Below are 22,965 nucleotides of genomic sequence, written 5' to 3'. Positions count from 1 at the left end.
AGGGAGGGAGGGAGGGAAGGAAGGAAGGAAGGAAGGAAGGAAGGAAGGAAGGAAGGAAGGAAGGAAGGAAGGAAGGAAGGAAGGGCGGGCTCATGTCATATGAAGAAATGAATACCCTAAGATCGTCTTAACCCACAAGTAAATGGTGACGGCTCCGAAGCTCTGCTCTGCTCTCTCTTGGAGTCACACTGCTCTGGGGAAAGGTTTCTGGCCTCTTTGCCCATGAAAAGCTTTGCTTCCCCTTCTGCTCCCCTATAGGACATGCTGTCACTGATGATGCTCTTGGCTGACAGCTGTGTTTCCGAAGCTGAGAGTAAAGTGTAAACATCATCCCGTCCTTGTGAATTACCTGGCTGAACACAGTAGCCTGTAACCCAGCAGTGGAGAGAAAGAGTCAGGGGAATCCATGAGGTTCTGTGGCCAGCTGGCATAGCTGCATTGATTCAGGCTTAGTAAGAGACCTTGTCTCAAATAAAGGGAAGAACAATTGAGGAAAGACGCCACACGCCAGCCTTTGGCCTCTGTATCCATGTGTATGCACGCACACACATACACACATGTGCACATACAAGCACTCACATGTGCACACAGCCACATAACAAGTACATATGCCATACAACACGATGCACAAAAACATTTTTCCAAAGGGAACAACGCTCACCTTGTCTACCTTGAGCTGCACGGCTGTGTATGCACATATATCGTGTGTATGCATTTGTCCCTGCCTGTCTCGTTCCCAAGGAAACGTAAGACTATCTATTTGATACCGTCCAGGACTTGAGCATAGTAATCAAGTCGCTGTTCCCTAGGAAACTCCTTATAGTTTGCGGAAGCCCAGGTGAACAACACAAGAAGCTCAGAATCAACCAAAAGCAAAGCAAGCTAATGCAACAGTGTAAATGCAGCATCCAGCTTCTTACGTGGACGTGCTAGCCAAAGAATGAAGGGAAATAATGAAAGGAGCACCGGCGTTTCATCTTACTTCTGACTGCGGGAGGAGCCTGCCCTAATAGAGTGCATAGCTTTGATGGGCCGGAGCTAGAAAGCCATAAGCAGGAGACAGAAGAAATAGGCCACACTGAGCCCACTGACAGCAGCCTCCTCCCAAGCAGGCGTTGTGATTCTTTCTACTTGCTGACAGTCGAGAGGGAGGAGATCAGAGTTCATATTGACTCTCCTGGCTTTGAACTCTTATTTCTCCTTGGCTGACATTTGTAAATTATTTCCTGTCACATAAATTCTGAAGTCATCCCAGGGGACATACAGCTGAATGCATTTCCCCTCATAAATTGCAAAATGTGGACCGAGGAAGCGTTTGGCTGTGCTGGCAGGCCTTCGCGCGTGATTAGGGATATTCAGCCATGCTTGCTTAGGGAAACAACAACCATTCATAAGGTGAAAGTGGTGGCACACACCTGGTAAGCTCAGCACCGACGAAGCTAAAACAAGGGAATCGGCAGTTCTAAAACAAGGGAATCGGCAGTTCTAAAACAAGGGAATCGGCAGTTCTAAAACAAGGGAATCGGCAGTTCTAAAACAAGGGAATCGGCAGTTCTAAAACAAGGGAATCGGCAGTTCCAGGTCCTTTGTTCTACTTAGTGAATTTTAGGCCAGTTTGCATTTCAAAGTGAATATCTGTTTCAAACTCCAAAGGGAGGAGCTAGCAAGATGGCTTCATTAGTAAAGGTATTTGCCACACAAGCTTGTCACCTTGAGTTCAACCACTGGAACCCACATAAAGGTGGAAGAAGAGAACCAACCCCACAAAATTGTCATCTGACTCCATATATATATACTATGGTACATGCATACACAGATACACATCATTTGTGTGCACACAAACACGCACAATAATAATAATAATGATAATGGTAACAATAATAATGATAATAATAATAACAAATCTAAGGTTTTTTTAACCCCGAAGAGAAAAATAGCCCAGTGACCATTTATAAGCAATTTACTTTGAGATGGAGATTGACAGTTCTTTTCTCCAGATCATAAGATATTTTAAAAATGATTTCACATGACGGCTGGGTAGATGGTTCAGGAGCTAAGAACTCTGGCTGTTCTTCCAGAGGACCCTGGTTCAATTCCCAGCAACCACATGACAACTTGCAACTCCTTAAGTCCAGTTTCAGAGGATCTGAACTGCACCCTTTTCTGGTCTCTGAGGGCACTGCACACATATGGTGCACAAACATACATTCAAATAAAACATTCATACACATATAACTGAAATAAATAGATCCTTTAAAAAAATTCTTTCTTTCTTTCTTTTTTTTTTTTTGGTTTTTTTGAGACTGGGTTTCTCTGTGGATTTGGAGCCTGTCCTGGAACTAGCTCTTGTAGACCAGGCTGGTCTCGAACTAGCTCTTGTAGACCGCCTGTCTCTGCCTCCCGAGTGCTGGAATTAAAGGCGTGCGCCGCCACCACCCGGCAAAACATTATTTCAAATGTTCTCAGTTATAGATACTTATCCAGTATCCAAAATTCACAATGAAGAAGTACTTTAATTGGTCCAGGCGGGGCTCGGGGTCTCATTAGAACATTATTATAATGTGATTTCATTAGAAAGTGATAATTTTCCAAGGAAGGAAAAGCAGGGAGAGGAAGACTATCTACCACACCCCACGATTGGCAGGGAAGGCCTGTGTGGAGTGGTCCATCAGCATGTCAGTGTGTCTACCCCGGGGCCACTGACCGTTGTGATACCCACGAGCAGAGGGTATTTGTTTTCCCAAGAGATAAAATTAGCCCAGGACTAATAGAGCTAGAATTTGAAGCCGGAATTGTCTTTGCTAATGTTCTTTCTCTGTGTCTTCTTTCTGAATGAACTGCAGTGAAGGTAGCAATCTCACCCCGGCACACCACTACCCAGACTTCAGGTTTAAGACCTATGCTCCACTGGCCTTCCGGTACTTCCGAGAACTCTTCGGTATCAAGCCTGATGATTACTTGGTAAGAGCCTATCATTTTCCTTTCTACAGAATGCATGGTGCTCTCTTGAACAGCAGCAGTGGCAAGTGACTGTCTCTTAGAAACCTCGGGAACATAGTAGACGTTCCAAGTTTTTTAATGTTTACATATTTGGCTTCAAAAATGCAATTTGATGCCACGGTTCTTAACAGATAGCTATAAAAATCTGCTATGTGGTTAATATTTAAATAACTGAGGTATTACTATTTTGGGTAATTACCCTAACAGATACCTTATGATTAATCTAATGTTGATGGGCCACAACCTTGACCTGAAATTTTCCTAGTTTTGTTCTCTACATCTCCTCCCATAGTCCTCTCATGTTCTCTCCCCCTCTCTCCCCTTCTCCTCTGGTTTTTCAAGACAGGGTTTTTCTGTATATCCCTGGCTATCCTGAAACTTGCTCTGTAGATCAGGCTGGCCTCGAACTCACAGAGATCCACCTGCCTCTGCCTCCCAGGTGCAGGGATGAAAGGTGTGCGCCACCACCGCCCAGCTTTGCAGTCTCTTTTTAAGCATATTTTCACATGTACATAGGCATTCTCTGGCCTCTGCTCTGTCTCTCCTCTCTGTCCTCTCTTGGGCACAGCAGCAGCAAAAGACACAATGCCACCCTCAGGTTTATCTCCTTCCCTTTCAGAGGGCCGCAGCCCAGTTTTTGTTGAGAGGGGTTGGCGTACCTCATAATTTCATTGCTGTTAACACCTAGGGGCTTTTCAAAAACTGTTTTTAAAGGAGCCATAGGAAGGATGCCAGCTAAGATTCACTGTTGTCCCATTCTGGATGCTCTCAGTAAGACTCTGGTGAGATCCTGGAACGGTGCTTTTCAGGGGTGGTACGGCAGGCAGTGTTTGTCACTGGTGATGGAATGTTCTGAATGTATTTTACAATATGGATAAGACATAAAGGATGAAATTCAAAACTGGTATCTGTTCCATGCTAATGAAAACACATCTCTTTAGTCGGTACTTAAGAAAATAATGATTTTTAACTATTTATTTGTGTATGTGTGTATGTGTATGATGTTTGCAAGCATGTATTTCTGTGTGAGGCCATGTATATGCTACATTGTATGTGTGTGTATGATGTTTGCAAGCATGTGTTTCTAAGTGAGGCCATGTACATGCCACAGTGTATGTGTGTGTGTATGTGTATGATGTTTGCAAGCATATATTTCTATGTGAGGCCATGCACATGCCACAGTGTATGTGTGTGTGATGTTTACACATATGTATTTCTGTGTGAGGCCATGCACATGCCACAGTGTATGTGTGTGTGATGTTTACACATATGTATTTCTGTGTGAGGCCATGCACATGCCACAGTGTATGTGTGTGTGATGTTTACACATATGTATTTCTGTGTGAAGCCATGCACATGCCACAGTGTATGTGTGTGTGATGTTTACACATATGTATTTCTATGTGAAGCCATGCACATGCCACAGTGTATGTGTGTGTGATGTTTACACATATGTATTTCTATGTGAAGCCATGCACATGCCACAGTGTATGTGTGTGTGATGTTTACACATATGTATTTCTATGTGAAGCCATGCACATGCCACAGTGTATGTGTGTGTGATGTTTACACATATGTATTTCTGTGTGAGGCCATGCACATGCCACAGTGTATGTGTGTGTGATGTTTACACATATGTATTTCTATGTGAAGCCATGCACATGCCACAGTGTATGTGTGTGTGATGTTTACACATATGTATTTCTATGTGAAGCCATGCACATGCCACAGTGTATGTGTGTGTGATGTTTACACATATGTATTTCTGTGTGAAGCCATGCACATGCCACAGTGTATGTGTGTGTGATGTTTACACATATGTATTTCTATGTGAAGCCATGCACATGCCACAGTGTATGTGTGTGTGATGTTTACACATATGTATTTCTGTGTGAAGCCATGCACATGCCACAGTGTATGTGTGTGTGATGTTTACACATATGTATTTCTGTGTGAGGCCATGCACATGCCACAGTGTATGTGTGTGTGTGTGTGTGTGATGTTTACACATATGTATTTCTGTGTGAGGCCATGCACATGCCACAGTGTATGTGTAGCGGTCAGACAGAGAACAACCTTGAATGGAGAAGGGTCTTCTGTCTGCCCCTGTGCTATGTTCTAGTTGCTGTGCACTAGTTAGCCAGTGAGCCACTGGGGTGTTCTCCTGTCTCCCTGAAAGAGTCTGGGGTTACAGATAGACACCCCTGCCTTTGGCTTTTAAATGGGTTCCAGGGAGCCAGACTCAAAGCAATAGCGTTATTGTCAGCTTTTTTACAGCTCAGAAAGTATTGATTTTTTTCCCAGTGACATAAGATGCAGGACTAAGTCTCAGCAGAGCAGTGGTGGTTCTTAACAAGTCTCTGCAAGTCCCAGTGGCTCTTTTTGCCTCTCTGTCCCTCTAAAATACTAGCACCTGTCCCTGTTACTCCTACTCAAGCATTTGTGCCTGTTCTGGAGGTGTGTTAGGGAGAATCCTTGGGTTTCTGATCATTTGTTAATAACTGAAGGTCACCATCTCTCAGAAAATATGTTTAGGAAACCCAGTGGGGTTTCATAATGAAAAGGGCAAGGTCACTCTTGTCCCTTGGGCCGTACACAAGAAACTAGTGACTCTTCCTTCTGGACATCTCTAAACTTCTGACCAACCAAAGAGACACCACAGCAATTCACTGCACTGTTAATGCAGGCATCTGTCACAGCCCTGGGCATGACGTCACAAGATGGGTGCTCATCTCAGCCCTGCTGTGCCCATTGCCCCACAGCCCGGGAAAGCTCACTCTGTTCATTTCCAATAACACACAGTTGCTCTCTTTGGGAAAGTTCTTCTCTGAACAACTTCCCATATAAATTACCCACATTTCTTGAATGGGACTTTAAACCAGAAAGTATTCTTCATAGAGTAGGAGATCTTACAAAAGAGCCTGGAAGACTATGCCAATGGTTTCAAAAGTCTCCGTCTATCTACCTCGTCTCCAGATGTTCAGGAGACTCTTTCCACTAGTCCTAGCGTCCTCACCCACCAAGCCGCAGACAGCAAGCATAGTCTCCAGGTAGCATCTCTACCCATCACACGGCAGTGGTCCATCCTGAAGAACACACCCTAAAGAAGTCCAATCTGTCTCGCGTGGCACATTTTGGAGCCATTAAGCTCAAATAAAGCCCAGAAGACAAATGGGCATGTCTTAGAAAGGTCTCTGTAAAGAAACAAAGGATGTGACACAAATACCAAGTCCTGGCATCTGTCAGGTAGGACTATTGAAACCCACACTGTGAGGATGCATGGCTGTAAGCAGGGGAAGACAGAAGAGACCGTTAATGAGTGATTGCCAGCTCCATAGATTTGAAATCGCATCCCTGTTGGTTTCGTGCTGCCGTGTCTGGATTTCTGCCAGAATTATTGTGCCTGCGTTCTCAGTTTCATTAAAATTCACCATGTGCTCGCTGATTACAAGTTTCAGGTCTATGCATGTATAATTTGGCTAGGGAGGCAGCAGGATGAAGCGCTTCCAAGTGCACAGCACTGTGAACTCGTCTTCATTTGTTCCTAGACCAGCATCTCCCACCCAAGAGGCCCTGGGTGTGTCCGTCTCTGCTGCGGGGACAAGCTGCTTGCTCTTTCCTGCCCCTCCAGGTTTTCACAAATCCAATGTAACTCATAGGAGTCACTCATAGGAATTTTTTAGGCTACCAGTAAGAGCGAAAGCGGATTGAGTGTTGTACACCATCAGGGGAGTAGGAGGCAAGTTCATCTGTGCCGTGTGGTACAACTTTACTTTGTTAGCTTGCCTTGGCAGAGCCCCGTTGGAATATGCCTTCTTTCGGGCAGGTATAGCAGGGAGGCCTTGCAGAAAACCGAGACGAGAAGATGCTCACATTTAGGCGGCTTTCCCAAAGGAAGCATGCCTGGGAGGCAGATAGAGCCCAGGAGTGCACATGGAGACCTGTTGATCACAGCTGGTTCAGTTCTCTGTGTCCTTTAGAATCAGCTTTCAGAAGCTGCTGAGAACACGGTAATGAATCTCTAGAGTTCTGGAGTGGAAATCATATTCCCATCTAGTGTCATAGACTCGGTCACGTACATGCTGATGGTGTGTGATCCGTAATGTTAATTCAAAACGTTACCAAAATAGGACAATTGCCTATCAATAGTCTTTTATAAATTGCCTACTGAAAGAGTATCTGACAAAGAACTGATCAAGTTAGGTCAGTGTTTATAGAGAAATTTGATACTTTACTGGGAGAGAGATGTAGGTCTGAATCTGGGTTTTTCCAGACAGAATTTTCTCTCTTTTGTTTTAAACAATGGTTTTACTGTGAGTTTCACACATTGTGTTGTGAATATAGTCACTTCCTCCCCATCTCCTCCCATAAGTACCTTTCTTCCCTCCCCTTCCTACTCACCCGACTTTGAGGTGTCCCCCATACCCTGTTTAGTTTCTACTGCCCAACTCCTCTTTGGAGTGGCATCTACCCTGCAGTGTAGTCGACCTACCAGGATGATCGTTAAAGAGAACTGAATCTCCCTCTCCTAGCAACCATCAAATGCCAATGATTCCCTAGCTAGCAGTGGGATTTTTTGTCCATTTCCCTGCTCTATGCTAAGATTTTGTTTACCTTGAGCTTGTGTGAGTCTCATGTGTACTTCTAGACAGATTTTCTACTATTGCCCCATGATTGCTCTATTTCCTCTTTCTGTTCTTTTCTTTTATACTCTCGTAATTCTCATTCCTCCTCATAGGGAGATCTCACGTGCATTCGTGCAAAACACTCATACAAATAAAATAAAAGTAAAACAAAATCTCAAAAAGAACCTGGTTATCCTCATGCAAGAAAGTAACGCCAGACCCTTATCTCAGGCTGTTGCTCAGGATGTGGCTCAATGGTAGAACATTGCATGAAGACTCGGTTTCCACCCCCAACACTACAGAAATCCAGCGAAAAGGCCTGGAGTCTAGCGTTCATGTCACATTTGAGAAGATGAGAATAGAGCTTTGGGGAAGACCTGATGAGTGGGACTCCTGGGATATAGCGCTGGGCCACTTGTGGTCATGAACATGGGAAAGGGTGATGCAGTGAAGGTCAAGATCAAATTTACCTTGAGAAAGATCCCTGGTTTCCAGAGGAGAGGGCACTTAGGTGGGGTGAGAGTTGCAGTTGAGCCCAGGAGCATGCCCTAGAGGCCAGACAGAAGTTGATAAAAATCACTGAACCTGGGGTACTGACAGGAGATATCTTGTGAAGGAGGCAGGCAAGATCACGCATCTGGATACAGAGGAGGAAATAGGAAGTGTCAAGGCTAGTCACCAAAGTTCTGGCCTGGGGAACAAGACCATAGTGTTTCACCCCGAAGATAAGGCAAAAGGTAGAGGCCCCATGGTGTAGAGATGTGATGTTCTGCTCTGTGGGGTTATACTGCTAAAGGGCCCCACCCTGGCTGGAAGGAGGGACAGAGGCTGGAATCCAGCCCATTTTCTACTCACCACTCTCGTATTCTGGCCAAGAGCTAGATCTCCTGTGGTTAGAATTTTTTTTAAAAAAAAAATCCTTCTCATTACAACAACAAAATAAAAGCCATATGATTTTTGTTTGTTTGTTTTTTGAGACATAGCCTTTCTATGTAGTGGAGCTCACTGTCCTGGAACTCACTATGTAGACCAGGCTTGCCTTGAATTCCCAGAGACCCCAGAGTGCCACCACGCCCAGCAAAGCCACGTAATTTAAATCATAACAGCTTGTCATATGTAAAGTACTGAGTTATAACCAAGTAGAGATATCAATTATAATGAAACACACCTGTAGCCCCAGAGTCCTGAGGTGGGGATGTCACATCATCCTCTGTGAAGTCAGTGACAGTGGAGAGTGTCCCCTGGGGAACCAGAGGAAAGAGAAGAGAGAGGTTCTGTGTTGAAGGGAGGCCAATGCAGGAGCGCTCGCCCTTCAGCTGGGGCTTTATGAGCATGCTGCGGACAGAGCATCTACTGTGCGGTCCTGTTTAAAGATCTCACAAGACAGAACCCCTGGTTCTGTCACGTGGCACTCGAGGTGGGGAGAGAGGAGAGCATACCTCTTTCCCATGATGGAATTATAAAAATAAATGGTGGCACACACCTTTAATCCCAGGCAGAGGAAGGGGATATCTGAGTTCAAGGTCAACCTGGTCTCCAAAGAGCCAGGACAGACTGGAACTACACAGAGTTACACAAAGAAACCCTGCCTCAACCCCTGCCCCTCCCAAAGAAGAGTACTTTAGCTAAACTAAGACGATGACTCAGTCAGTAAGGTATTTGCCTTAAAATCATGAGGACCTGGGTTCAACCCCCAAAACCCACTTTAAAATGACAAGCGTGATAAATACTCTTGTAATCCCAACATGAGGGAAGAAAAGACCAGGGTCGCTGGGGCCTACTGGCCAGTTTGTCTAGCCTAATTATTTAATTTATTTTATTAATTTGTTAATTATTTTATTCAATGAGCTTCAAACCAATGAGAGACTGTCTCAAAAAAGCTGGGAAGCATTCTTGAGGATGGTAGCCAAGGTTATTTTTGGACTGACACATATACATATGCACACATCACACACCACACACACATACACGCACACACACGCATGCATGCACTTAAAACAAGGGTACTTTCACCACGCATGGTGGCATAGGCCTATAATCACAGCAATGGTGAAGTGGAGGCAGGAAGAGCATCAATTTGGGATCATCTTGACCTATAAAGAGAGACCCTGTCTCAAACAAAAAGCAGACTTTAATTGTGTGTGTATGTGGTGTATCCATGTCTACATGCTTTTGTATACACATTTATATGTGCAGCCACATATATGGGGGATCAATGTCAAATGTTTCTCTCTGCTGTTTGTCTCTGTCTATTTTAACACAAGGCTTCTCACCAGACTGGAGTTCACTGATACTGCCTGATTCTCTAAGACTAGTTGGCTTTGGCACTCCAGGGATCTGTGTTCCTGTCTCAGCCACCCCAGTACCAGGTGCAAACCATCTCACCCAGCCTTATACATGACGGCTGATCTTCCAAATACAGATCCCCATGCTTTCAAATACTTTGCCTACTTACTTTCTCCCCGGCCCCAAAAGTTGGCTTTAAATGTTTGCCTCGGAGTGGACATTATGGCTCATCGGAGAACACCTACCAAGCCTGACAAGGGCCTGGGTTTAGTTCAGCCACTGTGAATACATAAATAAGGATTTCTATAAATATACACATACATACCCAAACTGATTTTGTGTGTGTGTTTGCTCTTTTTTTTTTTTAACTTTTTCAGTACTCCATCTGTAGTGAGCCTCTGATAGAACTGTCCAACCCTGGAGCCAGTGGATCCTTGTTTTTTGTGACCAGCGATGATGAATTTATCATCAAAACCGTTCAGCACAAGGAAGCAGAGTTCTTGCAGAAGTTGCTGCCAGGATATTACATGGTAAGGGGCTGTTCACAGCTACAGTTTCTACCTTGGGATTTATTCCTTTCTTTGGAGGGCTTTATTCCTGCAGGTTTTCCTTCCTTTGCATTTAGACTATGTTGTAGCATTCCTTGGATAGATTTTAGAAGTAATAACCGGAGGCCAGCAAATAGCTCAGTGGGTTAAAAGCATTTATCACACAAACCTGGTAAACTGAGTTCAGTCACCAGGACTCTCTCATGGTAGAAGGAGAAAACCAACTCTGCAAAATCGTCCTCTGGTCATGGCATGTGTGTGCCCACAAATCATATACATATATATACATGCCAATAATAATGATAATTTTTGATTCTAAGAAGTGATAGCCAGACGTGGTACACACCTGTTATCCCTGCATTTGGAAGGTCTAGATAGAAGGATCATGATTTCAAGGCCACCCTGGAATCCACTGAGAGACCCTGTATCAAAAGAGAAAATGGTGTAAGTAAGAGCCGAGTCCTGAGCATAGCTGTTGGATCACGGTCCTGGGTTAAGTGCAGCTCAGTCATTCACCTCACTGTGGCCCTGCTAAGTGAAGCTGCTGCTGAACCTTTGCTCCCTTGTCCTTTAGAAGCTGGAAACAGTGTCTTTGTGGTGATCAGGAAGGGATAGGAGTAATGCTTTTTGTAGCCAGCAGCAGTCATTGTGTCCATGGTGACATTCATTGACTGTCAGTGCTGGTTAAGCAAGGCTTTGAGCAGCCTTCCCATTAATTCAGCTTTTATGGCTCTGAGTTTAGAATGGTTATGTTGCTATTCTAAGAGCAGATTTAGAAAGAAATTAGAGACAACAGAGAGAGACACTTGTGCATCCATCTATTCCAGCCGTTTATCAACAGAGGAACGGGTAAAGAAAGTGTGGTGTGCCTATACAGTGGACATTAACAGCACATCCTATGTCGAGTCATAGTAGCTCTCAAACTCACTTTTAATGAAAATAATACTTTGTGAAAATGGAACAGAACAAACTTTTCTTTTTTTTTTACATTCTAGAATTTAAACCAGAACCCAAGGACTCTTCTGCCAAAATTCTATGGGCTGTACTGCATGCAGTCAGGGGGCATCAACATCCGCATTGTAGTGATGAACAATGTCTTGCCACGTGCCATGAGGATGCACCTGACCTATGACCTGAAAGGCTCCACCTACAAGCGAAGAGCATCCCGAAAAGAGAGAGAGAAACCCAACCCCACATTTAAGGACCTGGATTTCCTGCAGGACATGCATGAGGGGCTGTATTTCGACACAGAAACTTACAATGCCCTTATGAAGACACTGCAGAGAGACTGCCGGGTAAGGAAGTGTCTCTGGATTTCCTTTGAAGTAATCTCGATCGTGAGAGCTGCATGCCCATAGCAAGACATGAGGAAGGCCCACAATGGGCATGGGAAGTCTAGTCTTTCCATGCTGACCCAGGCTCTCCGGATCTCTGAGGAAATGGTGAATGATAAGGGAATGGCCTGGGGTCTGTGAACACTTCTTTGTTGGTTCTTATAATAAGCTCTGTCAGCTTTCTTTGATAAAATGCAATGAGAACTTTTCCTTTTCCTTCCTCCCTGGGGTGGGGAAGGTAGCTGAAAAGGAAATGAAATTTAGATTTAATGCAGAAACCAGCAAGGGAAGCCATATTCAGATCTTGGATGAAATGGGATTTCGACTGAGGAGACACGTTTAGAGAAGATGTACTTAGTGGGATTAACGGAGGGCTCCCTGGAGCCCCACTGTGAGCTGAGCCTTGACGGACAAACACTGTGCTTTGGCTGCAATTGCCCTGTCTGAGAGGCTAGGGGAGCGAGGGCGCCAGATAGAGCCCAGTGCTCTGTGGAAGGGTGATTGTCAGAGGTGAGAAGGGGCTGCCCAGCTGTGGTGCACACACCCTATTACATCACTTTATAAATACAGGTGGCCAAAGCCCTGGGGGAATGGTTTGCATGTGGTGAAAGTGAGTAAAAACCCTTCTGGAGAAAAAAAATGAAGAATTGTAACTGGAGGCTGAGCTTGCGGTTCCCAGCTGCCCAGTCCCGAGTAATCACACAAATTTAAATTAATATTACAGACTGTTTAGCCTATTAGCTCAGGCGATTATTAACTAGTTCTTACAACTTAAATTAACCCATTTTTACTAAACTGTATTTGCATGTGGTGTGGCTTGCCCGTAATGTTCTGACATCTTACCCCTTTGGTTGCTACCTGACGTCTCCCCAACTCCACTTTCTTTCTCCCTGTATCTGTTTGGATTCCCCCTCCCCCGGCTGTATTGTGCCTGGCTATTGGCCAAATCAGCTTCTTTATTAACCAATGGTAATAAGACATATTTATATCATACTGAAGGGTCTCCCACATCATATAATCCTGAAAAATTATGATGACTTAATTAATATACACCCCAGAAATAATCTTGGAATGACTGATCTGGGGGAACTGGGATAGTCTAGTCAGGCGAGTTAGCCATCTTGAGCATAGCTGGGTTGGGCAGCATGATGGTGCAGGCTGGGGCCTAAGCTTTGCCAAGACTTCCTAGGTAACCAATGATGCCACTGGTCCATGCTGCCACAAAATAAGGGCTATGCTATTCAGGCTGTGGCTTTCTTGGCCTCCGCTGGGCCCAGACAGATGACATGCATTGTTGTGAGGGAAAAAGTAGCCTTCCCCGGAAGCCTGGCCACACCGCAGGTGAGGAAGGCAGGCTGAGCACCCCACTGTGTAGAGCAGAGAGCACCCTCATTCTGCTTTCACTGGCTTTCCTTGCCTCCTGCTGCAGGACGCTTGGTAGCGTGTGACAGTAACTCCTTGGGTTCATTTTCTTCCTTAACACAATTGTTGTATTACTTGTGACATAGTGATGTTAGATCGGGTGAACACGGTGTGCCACATAGCCAGGGTTCACTAGTCATGCCTCCTTCTCCCTCTGAGCACTTGGAATTTAGCACAATCATGCTGCCATTTTCATTGCCGAAGGAATCCTTAAAAGAAGGTGCGAAAGGCAGGTTGGGTGGTGCATGCTTTTAATCCCACCCTTGGGAAGATGGAAACAGGCAGATCTATGACTGAAGGCAGCCCCATCTACACTGAGTTTTCTAGGCCTGCCCACCCTACAGAGTGAGAGTCCTTCTCTTGGCGGGGGGGGGGGGGGGGGTAAGAAACTTGTAAACTTGTCCAGGGGTCAGAGAAATAACTCAGCAGTGAAAAGCACTGGCTGCTCTTCCAAAGGAAGATTTGATTCCTAGCCCCAACATACTGGCTCACAACCATCTGTAGCTCTAGTTCCAGGGGATCCAACACCCTCTCCTGGCCTCTGTGGGCAGCAGGCACATGTCAGGCAGAATGCTCAGACACGTACAGATTTTTTTCTAATTAAAAATAATAACAACAAAAAACACAAACTTGTCCAGTGTTGCTGAACAAGCCGGTGACAAAGCTCACATCCGTCTGGGGGCAAAGTGTGATCTAAACAAAGAGAATTTAAAGTTTGACTCTAGGGGTCTTTTTAAGATTTTTTTAAATTTTGTTTATTTATTTATTGTTTGGTTTGGTTTTTTGAGACAGGGTTTCTCTGTGTGTAACTGTGGCTGTCCTGGAACTCACTTTGTAGACCAGGCTGGCCTCAAACTCAGAGATCCGCCTGCCTCTGCCTCCCAAGTGCTGGGATTAAAGGAGTACACCACCACCACCCCGCTACTTTTTATTTTTTATTCATGCATGTTTGTGTGCCTGCCATGGGGGATGGAGATGTCTGTGGAGGCTAGAGGAAGGATCTCCTGATTCTGGAGTAACAGGCTGATGTGAGCCAGCTTCCATTGGTGCTGAGAAGTGAACTCAGGTCCTTTAGAAGAGGAGAAAGCACTCCTGACTCCTGAGCCACCTCTCTGACAGCTATTAAGTTTTTACTATTACTATCTTTTATCAAGTCATACGAAAAGCTATCGGGACCAAGAAAAAAAATATCCTATTGAACTCTTCTGCTATCTGAAGGAGTCATGTTTTTCTTTTTTATTAAAAAAAAAAGGAAAAGGGAAAAAGAAAGAAAAAACACACACATTTTAATGGAAACCTTTTATCTTGTGTTTTTTCTGTGGTTTCAGGATGTGGGTGAAAAGTTAACTACCAAATTCCCCAGAGTATAGTCCAAGCCTCTCCAGTCTTAGATTTGTTTTTTTCTCCTCACCCCCTGCCTCTGATATGTGTGTGTGTTTGTGTGTGTGTGTGTGTGTGCGTGTGTGTGTGTGTGTGTGTGTGTGTGTGTGCGTGCGTGTGTGTGTGTGTGTGTGTGTGCGTGTGTGTGTGTGTGTGTTTTCTCAGTAATATCGGAAACCTTTTTCTACAGTCTGCTAAGGCTACATGCTTCTGTGCCAAGAAGAGTAAAGGTCAGTTATAAATGCCATTGCACGGGATTTGTGCCCAACCCTGAGAGAACAGGTCAAACATGACTTTTCAACAAAAATGAGACCCTAGAGAGGTACCTGCTTATTTTCTACTTTTTTAGCATGTTGTTCTAAAATAATACAGACGTCCATGTTAAAGAATCGAATTGTATTTGAATTTGTACAAGGCGTAAGTCGTGGAACTTGCTATTCTCATCGCAAATGCTTTCGTCCCTGTGGTATGGAAACATGCAAATACTGAGCCTGACTCCAGCTGCTGACCTGCCAAGTCATCTGTGATCAGGATCCAGTAGCTGGTCCTGCAGGCAGAGCTGCACTGTGCAGTGCAGGGATTTGGAACCATGGGTTCTGATGTTTGTCAGGGATTGCTTTGTAGGTCTGATGGGTGATGTCTTAGTTAGGGTTTGTGTTGATGTGATAAACACCATAGTCAGAAACAACTTAAAGGACTCATTTGGCTTACCTGTCCTATTAAGGAGAGCCATGGCAGGAACCACCTCAAGTCACGAAGTGAAGCAGAGGCCATGGAGAAACCCTGCTCACTAGTTTGGTCCCCCTGCTTGACTGTCTTGCTCAGTCTGTTTTCTTATACTACCCAAGACCACCTCGGTGCCCTGGGGTGTCACCATCCATAGTGAACTGGGCCCTCCAGCATCAATTATTAATCAAGAAAATGCCCAACAGACTTGCTTGCAGACTTGCTAGTCTTAAGAAGGCATCTTCCCAATTAAAATTCCCTCTTCCCAGAAATCTAGGTTTGTATCGCATGACAAGTTAGTGTTTTGGTTAGTGTTCACTCTTCAGCTTTAGAGAGATACGGAAGTATATTGATTTTGTTTCCTTTAAAGTTGTTTAGTTTTCATTTTGGGTACAGACTCTTTGTGCCTTCCCCTCTCTGCATCCCCTCTACTCTTCAGAACTGAACTTTAGTGTGACTGATGGAGTATTGGGCTCTAGGGTGGCTGTGGGGTCACTCACGGGCTGGCACTGGTACCTAGCATCTGGGGATCTCTTCTGTTAAAAACCCTACTGTCTGTGGGAGGCTCCAAAAACAAACCAACCATAGACCATTTTTATGGCAATGCTCCAGTGGGAGGAAGGTGAACCAGGCTCATTGTGGGACATGTGCTCGTTGCTGAACATGGGTGAGTGACCTTCATGTTTGAACTATTGCCAAAAAGTACGAGAGATGCGGTGATGATAGTGTATTATAGGGTCAGAGTAGGTGATGACTTAGCTTGATATTGAAGGGTGAGAGGAATTCTGGGTAGGCAAAGCAGTAAAAACATTATTTCTAAGAAGAAAAAAACAATATATATTGGATATGAAATAGCATGGCACATTCCAGGAACTATAGTTGTTTGTCTTTGCTGCAGCTAATAATTAGGGAAGGCATGTGAGGTAAGAGAGAAGTGCATCCAAATATTTGTCAAAACCCTTTATCAGAGTTGTGCGGGTCCTCTTGAGGACTCAAATAACAAATCCACCAGACCTCTAGGACTCCTGGGCACTATTGATAGAAATGTAAATTAGTCTAGACACTATGGAAATCAGTATAGAGTTTCCTCAAAAACTCAAACTAGAATACCATATAATCCAGCTATGCTACTCTTGAATATAGTACCCAAAGAGACCTGTCGACACACCACAGAGACACTTGCCCATCCTTGTCTATGGCAGCACAACTCATAGTAGCCAAGGTGTGTAATCAGCCTGGGTGTCCATCAGCAGATGAACGGATAAAGAAAATGTGATCTGTGTACACAGTGGGGTTTTGTTCAGTCATAAAGAATGAAATTAGGTCATCTGCAGGGAGACAGATGAAACTGACTATCATCCTGTTAAGCAGAGTAAGTCTGACTCAGAAAGACAGGATTGCCTTTTTCTCTTGTGTGTGCAATCTAGAATAATACACGCATGCATGGCATGGAATAGAAGTGAGGGTTTATTTGGGGAAACAGAAAGGAATCAGCAAGAGGAGGAAGAGGAAGCAGGAGAGGATGGACATGGTTGTAATGTGTGATACGACTGGATGAAAACTTCATTATTAACTCTATCCCTGTGTACAATGAACTAAAAATAGACAAATATAAAATAAAAGCCCCCTGCTTCTTCTCTGTGGTTTTCTGGACAGGCATGGGGACCCTGCTTGTTGGAGCCCCCAGCTTTCTGCCCACCCTCCATCATTTCTTTTGCATTTTACCATAACATCTCAGACTAGGAGATTCCATTTCCCTGAGCCTAAGCGCTGTTGGGAGATCCCCGTGTGACTTGTTGAGCCAGCTCGACCTGTGGTTGTCCCCTGTTCCCTGTGGATTGCTTCCCTGCTTCCAGTCCAGAGCTCTGTCTGGACTCTTCTCTTGGATTGGGCTACTCGCTGCTCAGCAAGCCCTCTAGCAAAAAAGCTCCATCTCCCTGTCTGACTTGCCCAGTGATACATAATCCCTTGGGTGTCAGCCTTCCCTTTGCGATGGCCAATCCCTCACCAGCTTACTCTCTTGGCTTACTCTGCCAGGCCATGTTTTCCTGCCTTCTTTCCTCTCACCTTCCCTTACCCATCTGTGACTCCTGGGATATCTCTTCCTCTGAGGTCACCATGCTGTGCTTCCTCCTCCTCCCAACCTTACCTCTTTCATGGGATTTAAGGCCGCTATTTCTCATGAGCAGATTCTTGATCAAGCCCCAGCCTTTGTCTCTGGCTCAGTGGGTGATTAGCAAATGGCTCTTGGAAAACTGTATTTGAACAAAAGAATAATAAAGAGAATATCGGAGCACGAAGAGAGGAAGGCATGGGTGCCGCTCCAAGAAATGCCTTTTATGACTTCCGTGTCTCCAGCTACTCTTCCAGTCCCTTTGAAGGGAGCATCCAGTTCTGCTGAAATGCATGCCAAAAATGGCATTGAGAATTTGATAAAGCTGCTGATTTCCACTTTGAATCACTTGGGATTAGCGCTGCACTGGATGTGCTCACAGAAGTGTATCCACAGTTCAGTGATTTCTCCCATGAAGTCATGTTGGAATGATGGTCGGACTTTTATTTAACATTGACCCCCTACCTCCCTTAGGTATGGCTCTTCTCTGTCCCCGGGAGAGGTTTCTAAGCCTCTTAATTGTAACATAAAAACTCTCTGGTAAACAATCTTTTTTCTTTCCTCAGGCAGATGGTTATCTACTTCAAAATTAAAATGGACCCGAAGTAGACTGGCATGATCAATAAACAGATTGAATATCTGAATTTTACATCTAAATGACAGATCGCCCTCAGGGTTATATTTGACACAATGAAGAATTGTACTGGATTATTTAAAGTATATGTGGGGTGGGGGTGAAGAGGTGAACTACTTCAGAATGGGTGTTGCTTACGAGGCCCTGGAGCTGTTTATGTTTGTCAGTGAACAGGCTTGCTTATAGTGTAAGACTTATATGGGTGTCAGCTGCTGGGCGTTTGATTGCAGGGTCAAATGAGAAGGGGGCAAGATACAAGGCACTGGCTGGGAAATCTGCACAGGCCACAGTGGGAGAAGCTCAGTTTTGCCCTTTCGGCGTCTGTTGGTGGACGTACAGCCTAAACTGCTGGCGTTAGGGCCTGTAGGAATGGCTCGGTAGTTAAAGTACTCACTGTACAAATGAGAAGGCCGGAGTTAAATCCCCACAAGTCAGACTTGAAATGCCTCAGAGGCCAGTGTTCCTTTCTGAGCCCTCTCTGCAGCCACATCACTCTGTTCCCTGCTGTACCCAGAGCATAGCACGAAAATAAAATGATTGCAGTTAAGATTTTGTAATTGAAATTTTGTGCATGCGTTTTGGAAGAACAATTATGAATTGTTTTGTACTTGAGTTTAATTTACTGGGATTATTTTTTTCTCTGATGTAATTTATGTATGAAAAAATCTAGACACCCATGTCATTTAATAAATTTGACAAATTATTCTATCTTGCAATATTTTGGGAGTACTCTGGGGAAAGTGAAGTGATAGGCAAAGTCTATTACTGGGAACTTGTGTTTATAACCTAAATGTTTCCTAATCCTTCACGTGGGAGTCACGTTAGAGACAGTCTGGATAATTAATGGCCTAAATGAACCATTCCACATTTACTATCATTCCTTGTTAAGCACCAAAGTTATTAATTTTTCAGTAGTGTGGAATCGATTTTCTCTTTTCCCACAAATCACTGTTATCATAAATATTAATAGGCCCTGAGAATTTAATGAAACCGGCTTCTACTGGAACATCTTGATGAGCACCGTGAGCTGTTCCAGTGTATGGCAAGCTCTTGATTTACGGACTGGATGCTTACACCCTTGGGCGTTTCTCAGTGGGTTGCCTTTTTTCATGTTAATTTGGCTTTATGATTAGCGCTTACCCTCTAGGTATACTTCCTATTAATTCCTTGCGTGTAATTTAGACAGATTTGAAGGTGGGTTATTTTGTTTGGGTTTTTGTTGTTATTTTCAGTGTTGATTTGTTTGGGGCTTGAGGCATAGTTTCTTTCAGTGTACCACAGGATAGTGTCAAATTCATGGTCCTCCTGCCTCAGCCTGGAATGCTGATATTATAGTCATGCATCACGATACCTGTTTTTATTTTTCAGAAATAACCTGGAAAATATAGGACAAATGAATTCTTTTTCCACATAGATCTTTACAAGCACTGTAATTCCGTATGATAGTTAATTTGCTCCACTATTTTAAATTACATTGGGGTTTTGCTATCTACAATATTAGTTACTCTCGTGCTATAAAATGTAAGAATAAATCAAATTTGGAGGAGCTGGACAAATAAATGAATAAAACTAACTCCAAATAAAAGACAGTTTGAGCTGGCAAGAATCCCTTGAGTCTATGGGAAACAGCGGCATGGTATCTTCCACTCTCCAGTCTGAGTTAGAGGGAGCTGTAGACACCTAGACAAAGCAGGCTCCTAGTGAGAACATCAAACAAACAACGTGTATTTGCAAGGACTCTAAATGTTTCCACCTGTAAAGTCTTTTTTTTTAATGGAGTCACTTGCAACAGTTGGGGATAGTCACATACACCCTTCACCCTGTGTCCCCAATGGTAGCATTTTGACATCAGCACAGTATCACTGCCAGGAAACAGACTCGAATGTAATCTCCTGGTATGTTTTAAAACTTCTTAATTCTTCCAGTTTTGTGTGTGTGTGTGTGTGTGTGTGTGTGTGTAAGTAGATTCGCATATCCACCCACCAGGGTCAAGTATAGAACAGCTCCTTCTCAAAGGTCCCTTGGGCTGCTTTTCCCTAGCCTCAGCCACCTCCCTCCTTCCCAAAGGTACCTCAGGCTGCCCTTCCCTAGCCTCAGCCACCTCCCTCCTTCCCAAAGGTACCTCAGGCTGCCCTTTCCTAACCTCAGCCACCTCCCTCTTTCACAGTCCTTCCCCAATCTCAAGCAACCGTGGATGCTTTTCATGTCTATAATTTGGCATTTCAAGAATATTGTATAGAGATGAGTGTAGGGATGCACACCTGTAGTCCCAATGCTGGGAAGGTAGAGGCAGAAAGGGAATCAGGGGTTCAAGGCCAGCCTGGACTACATAAAACGAAAACCACAAAAAAAAAAGCTATAGACAGCATGAAACTGTGCAGACTGGTTTCTCACTCACCGTAAAGCCCTTAAAGATCATTCACGTCAGATCCTATATCGATAGTTTGCTCTTTTTTTTACTGCTGAGTGGTATTTTGTGATATGAATATACTAGTTTAATATTAACCTGCTAAAGAATGTGGGCATGAGGAAGGGTTAGTTTTTTGATGGTTCAAGGAAGCTACCGTGAAAACTTTTGCCCCAATTTTTACCGGGCGTAAGTTTTCATTCCTCCGGGACAAGTGCTTGCGTGCTGTTACTGCATTGTGTGACAAGTACATATTTGCATTTCTAGAAGCCGACGCCCCCTTTTTCCAGCCTTGCTGCCTAGTCTCCCCTCCCACAAGCCTGGTGTGAATGATCCGGGTTCTCCCTATATATCCCCACCCCCCCGCCCTCCCTCCCCGGACGCAGTGCTTACCAACGGCACTTCCTTGTTCAGTTTTGGTCTCCTAATCCGTGTGTATTGAAGTCTCTTGTTGAAACATCACCTGGGTATGTACTCCAGGAAAGCAAAGGCTGCGGCCGGCGGTGAAGCAGTTCAAGGGTATTGGCAAGAGAACAGAAAGGGGAAAGGAAAACAATATACAGTCCAGGCCGGCAGCTGATAACAGGCCTGTGGGTGCTGATGCAGTGCAGCTTAAGGTTCTGGGATTTCAGGTGTGTGTTTCTCATAATAACCATTTCCATGAGGCTACAACGCCATTGTGTAGTCATCATCATTATGTCTGCATTATCCAGTGATTATTGCTCTGATTTTAATGTCTGCACTAGACTCTTAATTTCTCTAAGAACAGAAGCCAAGTGGCTTTAGTTCCGCATCCACAGCCTGCTGGACAGCTCATTCGGTGTCACCTTCTGAAGAAGCCTAGGACATAAGGACAGCAAGTTTTGGACATAGTGGGTCTGACCTAATCATTAAGGTAATAGAAGCAGATTTTAGAAAAGCCGACTCATGACTTGTCCTGAAAGGGAGCCAGAGTCAGCTGTGTCTCCTTTACATGTTCGTTGGCTGTTGTATGCAACATGACTGAAACTGCTTTGCTCACTTGGCCAGTATGCACAGATGTGCAGCTGTGTTGACTTTCCCTTCTCCTCTGTCATTGCTTTAGATGATGACTAACTCTCCCATGTAAGACTGCTACACATTACAGTATTTCGTGAGCCTCGGAAAGGGGCTGATGTTTGTCCCCGTGCTCGCCAGTTGCTGCAAGTTAGTTGCCGTGTGTACGGCTGATGGGAAAGAGTCCCCTGCTGACAGTAACAGAAGGGACAGATGGCCAGTGTGGGATGGTGACAGGGTAGCTGTGGGAAAAAAAAAGTATTCTTCTCTGTTGCTCATTCCCGGCTTTCTACCAAGCAAAAGATACCTCAGTGTAAGCCAGACGCCTAGTTCTCAGTATTCTGCAAAAGTTAGGAAGAAAAAAGATTGTATCTTCAATATAACCTATAGATGCCAAAATAGCTTAAACCACTTAAAATACGTAATACCTACTATGAATTCATCAAATATATGTACAATACATGATTCATGTACCTTAAAGACATGTTTCCTGGGCTCAGCTCATCCATAGATTGCCTCAGTTAACACTGATTGTGGACTTGCTTTGACTCGGGCAGTGCTCGCTCTTAGAGGCAGATTTTCTCTGTCCTAACTATGCCACTCGGAACTGAGTGGCTCCGGCTCTTTCTTGATACAGGATTAAGCTTCCTGGGTCTGCTGAACTTACCAGTGCCTCATACCCATGGTCCTCCACCATCTCCCTTAACCTGTAGAAAGACACTGAAGTTAAAACCGTACATCATAACCTAACTGGTTATCAAAGGATAGTTGTCTGATCCTCAGGTTCTGACGATGAGGTGCTGGGGTAGGTTCTGGAGGAAGCTGGAAAAGCCTTTGCCGAAGTAGACAGTTTGGAGCATGAGAGTTGGATTTTTGAACCCTGCTTCCAGGAGGTAGGAGGGGCATGAGGGGGTATGGTAAGTGATGGCTCACGGAGAAAATCAGTAGTCCAAACATTTCATTCTTAAAGCTTAATGAAAAACATAATGAAGCCTGTTGCCACCTGCCAACTCTTGCAGCAGGTGTGATTAGGACATCCCATGAACATTAAAACAAGACCTCTTCCTGAGATATGAGACGGTTCCAAGGGAACAAACAGCTGGGGACTAAATCCATGACAGCGAATCCTGTGCGAGCAGCTGTTGAAAATTCTCATTGGTTACAGGAACTGCAGGGTTGTCATAGCACGAATTGTTATAGCCCTCCCTCTCATTCAAATGGAAACAAAAAAAAAGTCTACAGGCAGAGATTAGAGAAAGGAAACTGGGGGCTGGGAACCCTGCCAGGCCTGAGAGATAACTTCCTTGACTTAAACTTTGAAGATCTGAAGTAGGTCCTGATTTCTACAGTAGTTGGTGGCCGCCATCGTCTTCATCATCTGTGAAGCTACTTGTGATTTTAAATAGCATGTCACACCGAAATTGATATGGGACTGAGGCATGTTCAAGGTCAACC

General features: G+C 44.4%; 1 protein-coding gene across 2 annotated transcripts in view; it reads left to right on the top strand.

The window, feature by feature from the left end:
- Pip5k1b (phosphatidylinositol-4-phosphate 5-kinase type 1 beta) overlaps positions 1 to 22,965 on the top strand; it is a 250,636-nt gene that overhangs the window by 155,679 nt on the left and 71,992 nt on the right. For both annotated transcript variants that reach the window (XM_075973742.1, XM_075973743.1), the window contains 3 exons: positions 2,844 to 2,961; positions 10,289 to 10,441; positions 11,455 to 11,754. In XM_075973742.1, the coding sequence (XP_075829857.1) occupies positions 2,844 to 2,961; positions 10,289 to 10,441; positions 11,455 to 11,754 (571 nt within the window). The remainder of the gene's footprint in view (positions 1 to 2,843; positions 2,962 to 10,288; positions 10,442 to 11,454; positions 11,755 to 22,965) is intronic.

Source organism: Microtus pennsylvanicus, chromosome 5 (genome assembly GCF_037038515.1).
Source record: "Microtus pennsylvanicus isolate mMicPen1 chromosome 5, mMicPen1.hap1, whole genome shotgun sequence".
In the NCBI taxonomy this organism is placed as follows: Eukaryota; Metazoa; Chordata; class Mammalia; order Rodentia; family Cricetidae; genus Microtus; species Microtus pennsylvanicus.
Note: the sequence above shows the minus strand (reverse complement) of the source record. Positions and strands in the feature narration are given on the sequence as shown.